This window comes from Cavia porcellus, unplaced genomic scaffold (assembly GCF_034190915.1).
Source record: "Cavia porcellus strain 051 isolate PalLab524CR breed Dunkin Hartley unplaced genomic scaffold, mCavPor4.1 scaffold_21, whole genome shotgun sequence".
NCBI lineage: Eukaryota > Metazoa > Chordata > Mammalia > Rodentia > Caviidae > Cavia > Cavia porcellus.
This window is the reverse complement of record NW_026947504.1, coordinates 57,566,200-57,580,855: the sequence shown is the minus strand read 5'-3', so window position 1 is coordinate 57,580,855 and position 14,656 is coordinate 57,566,200. Positions and strand designations below refer to the sequence as shown.

Here is a 14,656-nt window from a genome sequence, read left to right as displayed (position 1 = left end):
GTTCACTTGATAATATAATCTGAACTAGAGTTTTTGCTGAGAATCTTAATAGTATTTTTTATTAAGCATTTTCATCCAGTTCCACAACCACTAGTTACAAACTCATTGTTTGACAACTGATGATATGTATACCGAAATGGAGGTATTTAGAAATGGACAGTATATGATCTCTGCTTCTAAGTAATTTATCATTTGCTTGGAGCATCAGACATTCAAGTAGATACTGTATGAATGTGGTGATTTTTTAGCATTATAACATAAGGAACAGCTGTGGCCAGAGCTGTAACAACCTGAAGTATGTCAGTAAAAATGGGAAGTGAGTAGTTATGAACAATTTTCAGAGATAGGCTTATAAATGTTACCAGCTGGTAAAATCTGGGGTAGATATTGGCATCTGGGAGAAAAAAGAAATCAACAATGTCCCTAAATCCTAGCTTGGCAAAATGGGTAGACAGAGATGCCTTTATGAAGAACACAAAGAGAAACACATTTAGTGTGATTTAAAATAATTTCAAAAGCAAAAGGAAGAGCCTTTTGAATTTGAAGTTTCCAGGAAGATTGGTTAGCAGACTTGAAAACATGGATTTGATCTTAGAATTCTTTTGACACTGAAGATAAATACTTGGGAATCGCTTATGTGTAGGCATTGGTTGAATGCATGATGAACGAAAGAACCCTGGAATAAGAACAGTGAGGGGAAAAGCAGGCTGGATGGGGAACTGTGGAAACACCAACATTTAAAGACTGAACGGTGGAAAAGAACTTCCAAGTTAGGCAGAGGAAGAGCAGTGATAGCAGAAAATATTTTTATGAAGTGTTAGGAGAGACTTCTGAGACAAACGTGATTAACAATTGTTTCCAATGCAGCAGAGAAGTCTTGTTGAATGCGGACTTCTAGATTATTCACTCAAACAGCGTTATTCATTATATCCATGCTTTCTCACTGTCAGTTAGCCCACTCTGCAGAGTCATTTAGCCAGGCAACTTTTTAAGGGCAGTGTAGTATAAAGCAAAACAGTTAAAAAAGTTTCCAACTTCATGGAGCTTAGTTTTTAATGAAGGATAACAGTCATTTAATTAGTTACATAAATCAGTTACATAAATAATGTGTCAACAGAGCAATTGATATTGGCACTGAGAAGATAAAATTTGAATAAAAATTGAAGAAAAGTAGTCCTGGGCTGGAAACCATTTCAGATAGAGGAAATAACCACTGTAAAAGCCCTGAGCAGGAGCACACGTGGATTATCCCACAACAGCAAAGGACAATGTAAAGGGACAGAGTGAATGAAGGACAGGTGAGTAGAAGATAAAGTCAGAAGTTAAAGGCAATGAGATCATGAAGAGCTCTGCAGGTCATTCAAAGGATTTCTGCTTTCAGTTTGAGGGAGATGGAGTACTATGAGAAGGTTTTGAAGAATGTCTCATCTGATTCTTCACCTAACAGGCTCATACTGTTTGCTGGGTAATAAGTACACTGTGTATGATAATTGTTGTAATAATATAATTGCAAGATTATGGTAGCTTTAGCCAGCTGTAAGGTTGGTAAGATATAGTTGGACTGGGGTTATATTGTGAAGTTATATTGTAGAGTTAATGTGATCTGCTGAAAGATTGAAAATAGAGTCAAGACAATGAGTTATGAATGATTTTAGGCTTTTTGGATGGAGGAATTTTCAAATGGAGGACACTGAGGGAAGATGAAGACCTGAATGTTGGATATGTTTAACTGGAGATGCTTTTGGTTGCCAAAGGGAAATGTCAAGGAGACATTTGCATGTACAAGTCAGGAATTAGGAGAAACTGGAGAGATAAAGCCAGAAGTCATGAATACACAGAATGGCTTGTAAAACAGGCAACTGGATGAGATTATTTAAAAAGTGAATATGGATATACAGCATGACTAAATCTAAAATTCAACCTTAAATTCAAAAGTCAATTATTTAGCGTCCACCCACAACATAGCATTTCTTTGTACTATCATACATTAGTTAATGGTGTATGAATCTTACTAATTTTTCAAAATAGGATTTATGGGCATTCTTGATTTCTCATTTTTTCTCAAAGCCCCTCAGTGTACCCTGTATTTTATCAATTAATATCATCTATCAAATTAGTCACTCTTGAAGTACCCTAATATATGCACTGCATAGGAAAAGGGAGAAAAACCTGCAAAAGAGACTGGCAAGGAAGACAGTGAAATTTCAAGAAAAATAACGTATTAAATTTGGCAATTAGAATATTATTAGTTGACTTCCCAAAAGCAGTGTTTGGTGGAGCTACAAGTCAAAACTTGAAGGACATAAAAGCAAATTTAAGACGAGGAAAATGGAACAGTGATTATAGACTACTTGTGAAAAAGTTCGATGGTGAACAGAAACAGAAATACAAGGTGTACTTAAGGTTGATGTCGAATTAAGAAATGACTTTCTTGGAAAGGGGAAATATACATTATAGGGAGAAATAATGAAATTTATGGATTGCATGGAAAATGTGACTTGGGTGAGTTGAGAAGGACATTTCCTGAGTATCATTGTATCTTAGTTCAGAATGATAAGAACACACTTTCCACCCACGAACTGGAATGATGGACTTGTGATTTGAAGTGGAGACAGACCTCCAGTGGCTTCCCATTCACGCACACTTAAAGGATTAAAAGATTAATCCTTTTTTTATTTCCTGAGGCAGTAGGAAAAGAAAATTGGTATAAAGAGATGATTTTTAAGGATAAAGAAAATCTTGTATTTTTTCCATGTAACAAACCCTAACTGACCACTTATTATGGCACATGTGTACATCCAGGTTCTGGAGATTTGGGAATGAACCAAATAGATCTGTTTGCTGTTTCCCTAGAGGGGCTTACATTCTAGTGAGGATATGGGAGTGGGTGTTTGGAGACCGTGTTGTGAGTGGAGGAGACAGCTAGTTTGCCTACCTTGACGGGCTTGCACAGATTCACACTGTCTCCATGGGAGAATAGTTGTGGCTTGCATTAGGCAGTGAAGAGCTTTGGGGGAAGAGCCCATGAGAGCGGGACCACATTATCTCTAGTCAGCATGGTGTAGTGACTTTCTCTTAGTGTTAACTAGCATACTAAAAGGAAGCAAATGGTTAGCATGGTGACACAGGATGAGGAATTATGAGGATGAATGTAGATGCCTTATAGGCTAACATCTGTATTATTTACGTATCAGTTTATATAATTATGAATTGCAGTTTAAATAACATAACTTGAAGGGAAGTATATCATAAAATGCTCTGTTTGTTTAATTGAAATTCAAGAATTCTTGGAAAAACCCATAAAGTGATAAGGTAAATAAACTGTCATCTTCTACATCCTGCTGGTGTGTAATTTGAGAGAATTATGTCTCTTTTACTCCTGAATTACCTTTCTGATTAACAGTCCTCTAAATTTCTTATGCTAGCAAATGGTAATTCAGTTTGCAACGTCATTTCTTTTACTATCTTAGTGTAATCTAGCTTTCTATTTTTATTCTTCTGAAGTATTTTAGCATGAATTATTTATAAGGTTATAAGGATATAACCAGTATAGCAAATGATTCAGTACATATATTTTCATTTCTAGAATATGAGTATTTTGACATCAATTCTATATCAACTTAGAATGACATAACTGTAGCTAGGATAAAAATCTACCTTTCAGTTCATTTTTTTCCATAAAGATCAATGATTCTTGGTTTTAAATTCCAGTAAATTTAATTACTTGGTTAGGCCTCACTTCTTTTCTATAGACTCTTCCTTAAAATACAGTGTAGTGTTTTGTGGAGCATTTTTTTTTTCCATGAAGCTATTATTTTGTCAATATTAACTTTCTGTCTATCATGTGAAAGCAGTTCTTAACAAATTGTGCAATAAATTGGGGAGATTTGCTTATATTGTGTAAAATGTAGACATTATATTTTTATGAGAGCAGAAATAGAAAATTCTTCCTGTATTTAGGGAAAGTAGTTCGTGATTGCCTTGAGAACTTGTAATACCCAAATGGAGACTTTAGCTGGCTTTTTCATTTAAATATTAATGTTTAATATGATTTTTTTCTTTGAAAACTCTTCCCTAGAGTTCTTTCATTCTGTTGAATACATAAACTCTGTTCTTTCATTGATATGCAGTTCTTTCTCTATAGTGCAATGTTCCAAAATTGGTGTAAGAATTTTAGAGTATAATTTAAAACACTGATAATTGCCTCACATCTAGAAAGAATGTATAGCCCTGGCCTTTTAAGTCTAATTTGACAAATATTGACAACTTGATAGAAGGCACCTTGCCAGATATTGTAGGAAGTTTTCATAAATTTATTTTAATCAGTTAATCTGTTTCCATAAGCAGACAGCACAATTATGTACAAGAAATTCTGTTTTCAAGAATTTCAGGTAATACTTTAACTTAATGATGATTTAAAGAATCAACTGACATTGGCTTTGTTTTACTTCAATAGATTTTTAAGAGTTTTGCTATCTATTTCCAGAAGATTAGAACATTTCATTATCAAGAAATGTAGGCTACGGACTTCTACAAAGCCAGAAATTAAGCATTTCTATTTCCTGTCATTTCATAAATTGAAGGGACTATTTTCATATCACTTTTAAAAATTGGTTTAAGTAGAATGGTATTAGTAGAAAGTAGAAATAGTCTCATTAACTTTTAAACTTCTATTTTTATAATATAAAGTGATTTCAGTTCTAATTAGGTAGACTTTTCCAGACATTCTAAAATGAAAAGTAAATTGCTTGATTTTGTTTTAATTTTATAGCGTTTTGAACTCCAAGACACAGGAAGCTCTGTGCTTCCTAAAGAGATTGTAAGAGTGCAGAGGATGACTGCAGACCGTGTCTCTCATGCTTGTGTGACTGTCCAAGTTGCAGGAAAAGAAGTGACCATTAAGGTAATGAAATACAGATTTTTTTTTAACTTTTTATCGGTACCGGGGATCGAACTCATGACTGCCTGCTTGCAAGGCAGGTGCTTATGCTGCTGAGCTAAATCCCCAGCCCCTTGAAATACAGATTTATTCACTCAAAGATATACCTTATTCTGACCATTTTTATGGCCCAAATGAGATGAATAATCTCCTTATAAGCCTTTTTGGAATATATTTGTGTGTGTGTGTGTGTGTGTGTGTGTGTGTGTGTGTGTGTGTATATATTTGTATTCTTGTATTTATTCATGTGATTGTAAGTTTGGGACCAAGAGAGGATACCTTTTCTTCCAAAATTTAAAGTTATCTTTGGAAAAATAAAGTCAAATGTTGATGAATAAAAATATTTGATACTATGAGTCCTTGGTAAGAAATAGTGTTTTCAAACATTTTAGCTGCTGGAGAACTCTGTTTTCAAATAAAATTATTGTCTAATACATGAAACATTTACAAGGAGAGCTCTGCTTTGGTTGTCGTTTTTAGAAGAGAGATTTGATCACAGAATTCTGTTTACTTGCTTTGTTTCTCTTTCTTCTAACCCTTGTTGTGAAGGCCTTAAGAACCCCAAAATGTCACAGGAAATTCAGAAACACAGCTTGAATAATATTTAGTGTATATAAATGCTTTTTTTCTTATATAACAGCAAACTTTCATGATAAAATTTTGTTTTAATGTGCTATTATTAATATTTATGTTGCTATACATTGACGTGAACACTGATTCTAGGTGTCTGGCTCTCTTTATTAAGATTTACTGAGTGTCTAATATGTACTGGTCACCATATTTGTCTTCTTGCATATGCCACTTAAATCCCTCAATAGTCCTGGTGGTAAATTTTATTATCACTGTTGAATAGATTAGACAACTAAGATGTACAGTGATTCATTGACTGACTTGTGCCTCACCAGCTAGGAAGTGGCACCACTGGGATTTCCAGGCAGGGTCACTTTGTACCACACTGTCAGATGAATGACTTCTGACAGTCAGGAAGTGGGTGAGTACGGACTGCGTTGGAATTGATGGCAGCAGGGATCTAGAGAAGGAAATAAGACTGAGATTCCAGAAGTGTGGGGAAAGCTTCACAGAGGAGGTGGAGGTAAAGCTAAATCTGTGGCATAGAGTTTTTCCAGTAACCCAGAATGTGGTGACGTTTTGGGTACTTTTAACAATGTTCAAAATCATGAGATGAGAGCCAGTCCTTATTGTTTGCTTTTGGCTTTGGCTCTCTAATGTCCTCCTTTCTGTTCCTCCTCTAATCTCATTCCTCCAGCTTTCCATGTTAGTGGCAGGGTCTTTCTTAAATGTGAATATGATATTATCACTTTTAAACTTGACAATCCTTTATGACTCATGTTGTATGTAGTGTATTCAAGTATTCACCAGAACATGGTCTCCCGGAGACTAAGGAGAGGAGATATATATATGTGGACTAAGGAGAGGATTATATATATATACACACACACACACATATATATATATGTATCTCATAATTTCATTTAAGGAATCTAAAAATATTGATGTTATGGAAGTTGAGAATAAATGGTGGTTACTTAGTCTGGGAAGAGTAATGAAGAGAGAATGATGGGGAAATATTGATCAATGGACACTGCATTACAATTAGAGCAAGACATTTTAGTGTGCTATTGCATAATAGGGTAACTATGGACAGTAATAATGTACTCTGTATTTCTAAAAGGTAATTGAAGGGATTATCAGTGTTTCTATTGTAAAGAAATGATAAAGCCTTGAGGAAGTATATTTAACCTGATTTACATTACACCACGTATATACTCATCAGTGTCGGGCAGGACCTTAATAATAGGTACATTTTTATTTTTATGTATCACTTAGAAAATAAATTCTACTTTTTAAGAAAATGTCCCTAGAGAAAGAATAATCAAGGACTAAAATGTAAAGAATCTAGAGCACAAGAATAAAGAAAGCAAGAACAACTAAAAATCAAATAGAAGGGGAAGCACCTATGGGAGGATGAGAGGAGAGACTATTACAAGTAGATGATTGAGTGATAAACCAAGACACGAATGAAGAGAATTTGTGGACAATGCCTCTTAGAAATCACGATGTCACTGGTGACTTGGGGTTTCTAGTACGGGCTGATTTTTAAATACTGTATTCAAACCGGAAACAGAAAAAACACGTCATTCTGTAGTAGTGATTTTTCTCAAGTTATGAAGAGCATAAAAATGACTTGACTCTTATGAATATTTGGCAGCATAAGACTTTAATTTTAGAAGAATATTTGGAAATTTGATAATTGGGATCATTGGATCTGTAAATGAGATTGCTGCTCAGTGGAAATTTCAAAATTTGACAGATACGTGCTTCAGATGATTAACATTTTGAGAAAAGCATGTATTATTTGGTTTACTTCTCTTTAGGTGCCAGCTGGAACCAGACCATTAGGTCAAGCTTGTGCATCAGACCACTTCATACAGACTTTGAGCCATAAGCAGCTATTAGCTGAAATGATGCAATCTCACATGGTTAAGGACATATGTTTAATTGGAGGAAAGGTAAGAAAAGCAGCCCCATTTCACAGTTCTGTTTCCTGACTGGGATGTCTTGATTCCTCCTTTAATTATTATATTTCCATTTGTAGGGTTGTGGGAAAACAGTCATCGCTAAGAACTTTGCTGATACCTTAGGATACAACATAGAGCCCATTATGCTGTATCAGGTACAGTGTTCATTTTTAGCTCTTGGTCTATGAGCATTGTGTTGAATTTGTGTGTGTGTGTGTGTGTGTGTATGTGTGTGGTATTAGGAATTGAGCCCAGGGCTTTTGCACTGAGCTACATTCCCAGTCCTTAGCTCTTTATTTTTTTTTTATTTTGAGACAGAATGTTTCACTAACTTGTTAAGTTGCCCAGGCTAAGCTCAAACTTGTGATGCTTCTGTCTCAGATTGTGAGTTCTGGGATTGTGGGCACCTAGAGCTTGAATTTTTGACATAGATATATAACTGAGACATCAGTCAAATTAGAGAGCAAATACTTCTTTTAAGCTTTAAGTTCATTTTGGGACATCTGGTGCATACAACACACCAGGATCTTTTCTCAATAGACACTGACTTTATGTGCATGTACACACATACACAGACTACATTTCCTGGTAACTAGGAAATTTGAGCAAAGTTCATTTGTGCTGTGGTAGATGACAATAGGCATTCATTGAGTGAATTGCTATTATTACTAATATATGTATCTATATACAGTATAACATAAAATTTGCCATTTTAACCAGTTTTATGTGAACAGTTGACTGACATTAAATACATTTACAGTATTATGTAACCATCACCACTTTGTCCTTCTAAAACTTCTTTACTATCCTAAACAGATTAAACAATAGCTTTTAATGCCTCCTTTTCCCTCAGTCTCTTTCAACCCTTATTTTTCTTTTTGTCCCTATGAATTTGCTTGTTTTATGTATTTCGTGTAAATGGGTTGATACAATGTTTGTCCTTTTTGTCTATAATTTATTTAGTATAATGCTTTCATTGTTCTTCCATATTGCATCATGGTATCAGAATTTTATTCCTTTTTATAGCTGAATATTATATGTATACATATTAATGTTATTAACTACTATTAATATTATTAATAATATTAACTACTTTTTGTTATGTATTCATCTGTTGCTAGAACTTTGGGTTGTTCCTACCATTTAGCTTTTATAAATGATTCTGTTACAACTATATAGAAGAATTTGAGTTCTAGCTGTCAATTCTTTTAGATAATATGTAGGGGTATAATTGCTGGGTCATATGGTAATTCTATATTTAACTTTTTGAAGAACTAATAGAGTGTCACAGCAGCTATACTATTTTACCTTGCCACCAGCAATGTGTGAGGGTTTTATTTCCTCCACATCAATATTTACTTTCACTTTTGTTTTTGTTCTGTAATGGCCACCCTAGTGGATGTGATATGATAAATCACTGAGGTTTTGATTTGTATTCCCCTTCTGACTAACATTGAGCATCTTCTTCTATGATTATTGAGTACTTATATATCTTCTTTGTAAAAATACTTATTCAAGCCCGTGGTTTATTTGGGCTTTTTGTTGTTGAGTGGTAACAATTCTTTATGAAACTTGATTCTCAAATATATGATTTGAAAACTTTTTTCTCATTTCCTAGGTTGTCTTTTTATTCTCTTAACAGTGTTCTTTGATACATAGAAGTTTTAAATTTTAATGAAATCCAACTTACCATTTTTGTTTTAGATGCTGATGTATTCAGTGTTATAGTCAATGAATTAGTGCTAAATTTAATGGCATGAATTTTCCTGTTTTCTTCTAAGAATTTTATTACCATTTTAAGTCTTTAGTGTAGATCTTTGATCCATTTTGATATTTTTGTATAGGTTATAAAATAAGTATTTGACTTTAATATTTTGGATGTGGATATGCAGTTTGCCCAGGAATAGTGTTGATAAGACTGTCCTTAGCTTCAGTTGATAGTACTGGTGCTCTTAAAAATTGATTGACTATATGTGCAATGGCTTATTTCCAGGCTATCTGTTCCGTACACCAATATCCTTATACCAATATCATATTGTTTTGGTTAATGTAGTTTTACAATAAGTTATGAAATCAGGAACTGTAAGACTTTTATGTGTGTTATTTGTTCCCTAGGTTGTTTTGACTATTCAAAGTCCCCTAAGATTCCATGTGAATTTTGGGCAGGTTTCACAATTTCTGTTAAAAAAATAAAAGTCACTGAGATTTTGAAGCACATTGTATTCCGTCTGTAGATTATTTTGTGATCTGGCCTGCGGATCAGTCCATCGGTCTTGCCTGGAGAGAGAACAGGGATGGGGGGCAGGGCAAGAGGAGAGAGAGATGGAGACAAGGCGGGATTCCATTCAAGTCTCGTTTATTCAGGAAGTGTACATGGCTTATATAAAGTCCAAGGGAATGTGGCTTCATAGGATAGGTCAGTTTAGATCTCCTCATGTGACGTGGACTTATCAGAATAGTAGGAAGCCATGCGTAGGCAACTAGGTTAAGCTGAAATGAGAGTATGTGAGCAAGAGAGAATTATGGGTAATGGGTAGACATGAGGATCATGGGAAATATAGGCGGACGCATCAGAGGCCCACAAGAGGGCGAGATAAGGTGGCAGCAGTGAGATATGCCACTCCCTACAACTATGGGTAGTAGTATCATCTTACTAATATAAAATCTTCCAATTAATGAATATGGTTGCCTTTTCATTTATTTATGTCTTCTTTAATTTCTTTTAATAATACAGTATTTTGCAGTTGTCAGTGTACAAACTTTTTGTCTCCTTGGTTACATTTATTCCAAAGTATTTTTGCATTGATTATTTTGGTGGATATACATGTTGTACATAGCATGGTAAAACAGCAGATTTACAGTTGGTATTGCTACAGACTGAAATTTTCTGTCATGTACTTTTTGTGACTATCTTGCCTGACATATTTTATCTTGCTAATTTTTTTGAAGCTATGTCCATCTTTGGCTAGTTATGGTAGCTTCTTACTTAGAGCACAGTTTTTATTGTAATTCTTTGGTTTTGAAAGTGAATATGGTACTATTACTTATACTCTAGGTCACCTTTTGTGGTTTTTGCTTATTTGGGTGTGCCTTTTGTACCGACACTAAATGAATGTAGGTTAAAATGTTCTGATTTCTGAAAGATGGCATTTAAACCAGTTAGTTGTGACATTAGATCTTAGAAAATTTTGCTAGCTGTTCATATTTCAGATGATTCTGTTGAGAAGAGTCTTTTCATATGGTTTTTAGATATGCTGTACTTATTCACTGAATCAATTTGGAATTTGGAAAGAATTGCAATTACATGACACTAGAAGCAGAATAACCTATTATAGAGACACATAATGAGAATTCTCCTAAAATTAATTTTTTTCTTTTTTTTTTTTTTTTAGCTTATTCAGAGCACCAAGGTACTATTTAGGATTTTGACTAACCCTGAAATCAGTATTGGAAACAAAATAGAAAGCATCATATCTCCATGTAAACTTATGGGGGAGTCTATATCTCTACAGTTTTTATTACCGTATTTCAAGAAAGATAGTAAAGATAGGTAAAAAGAAAGAGATACAAGTCATTAAAATAATCAGTTGATAGACTTAAAAAGTTCAAATATTTGTTAAGATGAAATCTATGAAGAGCCGCATATATATCCAAATTTATGAAATCATGAAGAATATAAAGAGAAGTCTCTTCATAAAGTGAAGAGATTTAAACTAGGGATACTCTGAGTATTGAGAGATAAACATATAGGGAAAAGGAGGTGTATTTTTATATTCCGTAACAGGTGGCAAGTCTTTGAACCTACAGAAATGTTTGAAATTACGTTTTGTAAATTGATTCTAGGTAGCCTGGATTTTTAAGGAAGTAAGTACATTTGAGGTTTATTTCTGTACCTAAATATATGGAGGATAGCATGAGGATTGCTTTGCCTTCTTATATAATATGAGTCTTCATGTCATTGTCAAAGATCAGAAGATAATCTGGCTTAGTATGCGTGCTCGTCTGCCCGTATCCTTCCATAGTTCAATTTACAAATTACATGAGGATAGCACTTCCTCATCTCCCTAAAACCTGTTCACCATCAACCTTATAATTTCCAAAAAAAAAATTTTTTTACCAAACAACAGGGAGAAACTTTGAATCATGAACATATGTTGTAAAACAAGTTAAATTTAGAAATATTAAATCCTTCTAGTGAAAAAAAAAACTGGAAATACTTTATATTCCTCATCAGGTTTTTTTTGTTTTTTGTTTTTTGTTTTTGCAGTACTGGGGATCGAACTCATGACCTCGTGCTTCTAGGCAGGCGCTTATGCCACTGAGCCCCAGCCCCTCCTCATCAGTTTTTCAAACACTATTATTTCTGTATCAGGTTTCCATAGTCAGTTTATGATAACTTTTTTACCCTGTATGCCTGAGCTTGAAATTTATGTTCATCTCACTTGCTGTCCATTACAAAAAGAGCCAGGAATAAAATTATGTCTGTCCAATGACTAAGATTTCTTTGCTACACTGAAAATCTCCCAAAAGTATTCATCCATTGAGGTTGTTGTCTTATTAATATGTAATAGATTGAGTTTTAAGAGCCTCATAACAGAGTTCTTACGTATTTTTAGACATTGATAATAAACTTACAAGGATGTTGTTTAATAAAATTTTGCTTTCTTTACTGTGTAGGTGGATAGATGAACAAAAGTAGAAAGATACGGCGTTAAAGTTGATGGCAGGGTATTCTGTGTTCTGATTCGCTTCTGGCTTGTCATTTAGTCATATCTTATAAATCTTTTCTGTCTGAAAAACATAGTTGATGATAAGGCACGTAAGTTTTCCATAAGAGTACTTTTGCCTGTACTCTGCCAACCTTGTAGTTTTCTTGAAAGAATTGGAAAAATGACAAAGAGATAAGCAATCTAGTCACATCTCTCTGAATATCCTTTTTTTTCCACTTTGCTTTTTCTATTCATCAGTCTTCAGAGAAAAAGTCTACAAAAATTTCTGAAATAGATGTAAAGGCTTTGGAAAGAAATAGAGAAATGTAGTAACTAATATATCAGGGGTGAAAATGTTTCTTTTTCTATCTTTTTTTCAGCGAACTGGAACATGAGGTACTACGTTGACATTTGTAGGTTTTGTTAGTTGTTGATTTTCATGATAGAAACTAAGATCCTGAGATTAAATTTGAGCCTCCTTCTGCTTGCACTTAGCTATTCTTAGTAAAGCTCATTGATGTCTCTGGGACAGAGAATTAACTTGTTATGGCTTGTTTCTAGATGACCCCCCAAAGCCTCAAACACTCATAGGTGGAGCTTTTCAGTGGTGGTTGGACCTAGAGAATGTGCGGCTGGGATTAGGGTGTGTGATTGACTGACATCGTTCTGGCTACTGGAAAGGCCCACCCTGGTGTGAGTGCTGTTCACTGACTCTAGTTGGCTAGACTACAAGGAACAGAAAGAGGGCAGCTGCTGTTGCTTCCTTTATTACCTCCTGCCTTCCACCCTCCACGCCGTGAACTGTTTTTTTTCCTTTCTCCTCTGCCATGCTACCTGACCTTGAAGCCAGCTGATTACAGACGAAAACCTTTACAAGCCATGAGCCAAAATAAAGTTTTTGTCCTTTACCTTTAGGTGTTGAGTATTTTTGTCTCAGCAACAGGAAAAGTAATTAACACATAACTTTATAGAATTAAAGAATAATTTTGATTTTATAGTAACATACTTCACATTAATGAAAATTTTGCAGAAGTTTGACTCAACATAGAGAATTGTTGGAACAAGTGAGCTACCATCTGTTTTCCTAGAAGATGTGAAGACATCTCTGTTATTTGTGTATGCGTAAAGATCACTTAATCTGCAGGTTTGCCCTTATTTTTATACTTGGCTATTTTTAGATAGATATTTCGTATGAAGCAAAAGGAAAAGAGAGCCTCAAAATAAATTTGTGGCGGTACATAAAATAAGGTTTATAGTAGGCTATAAAATTCTTACGTCATTTGGCTCAAGTATTGGGTCAGATTCTTTTTAATTGATTATTCTTTTCTAGTATTGAAGCCACTCATTTCATAGTTTCGAAGAAATAAGAGGCTGAAAGACAGTGGAAAGCTCAGGAATTTATTCTTTTCCTTTACAACCAGATAAGGATGTGTTTCTAGAATTCTTTTGATACCATCATAAATACTAGTAAATCTGAGATCTTCTAAAAATATTTGTATTAAAGGCCAAGTCAAATCTAATCAAAATTTTGAAAACTATTAAGTTTATGGGACTTTTAATAAAAATAATTACTGTCTAAAACATGTAGAAACTGGGCATGATGGTGTATACCCTTAATCCCCAGCACTCAGGAGCCGAGAGCAGAAGGATCCCTGCAAGTTTGAGACCAATCTGGGCTACAAAGTGAACTCAAGGCCAGTCTGAACTGCACAGTAAGATCCTGTTTCAGAAATGACCAAAAAAAAAAAAAAAAAGTTTAAAACATATAGAAGTCTTAGATGATCACTGACTTCTTAGACAAGCTTTTCTTCCTGTAGCTGAACTGAGACCAAATCTCTTGCCTAATTCTAGCTAATTTCAATTTACACCTTTTCTTTTCATCAAAATAAATTAGTTTGTTGGGGTTCAGTTGCTCTGTACTTATCACATTTTTATTTGTGTTTGTCACTTTGTATAGTAATTTACTTCAGAGGCCCAGTCCTCTTCAACAAACTTACCAACAAAAAGTTTCTAAGCTTTCTACTCTCTCTTAGCCTCTTTTGCCCAGTTTATCCTTCCAATACTTATTTTTGCTCTTATTTTTAGCCTGCTTTATATCTTGTAATCATTCGTTGTGGTTTGTAAGATTTTTAGTACATGCATTCCATTGTAGTACATGGAACTCTTTTATTTGTCTCTTCCAAGATCCCATTCTGTACAACTAACAGAGCAACATATGCTGTTCAACTCTCCATCTCCCTTCAGGACCACATAATAGATTCTACTTAAAAAGGGAAGCTTTCAAATTTTATGTTTTTTACCCATTTTGTCGTAGAAATTATAAAATAATTTCTTGTCTGTATAAAATAAAGTTCTTGTGTTTTTCTTTTCATAAAGATCTTCATTCTTTTTAAAAAAATAGCTGTGTATCATTCTGCCTTATGAATAAAATAGAGTATATTTAATCAGTCATATGTATTGAATATTGG

At 34.2% G+C, this 14,656-nt stretch overlaps 1 protein-coding gene across 1 annotated transcript in view; it reads left to right on the top strand.

Moving 5' to 3' along the window:
- Vwa8 (von Willebrand factor A domain containing 8) overlaps positions 1-14,656 on the top strand; it is a 360,850-nt gene that overhangs the window by 76,071 nt on the left and 270,123 nt on the right. Inside the window, exons 10-12 of the mRNA XM_003477459.5 lie at positions 4,772-4,903; positions 7,336-7,470; positions 7,557-7,634. Of these exons, the coding sequence (XP_003477507.2) occupies positions 4,772-4,903; positions 7,336-7,470; positions 7,557-7,634 (345 nt within the window). The remainder of the gene's footprint in view (positions 1-4,771; positions 4,904-7,335; positions 7,471-7,556; positions 7,635-14,656) is intronic.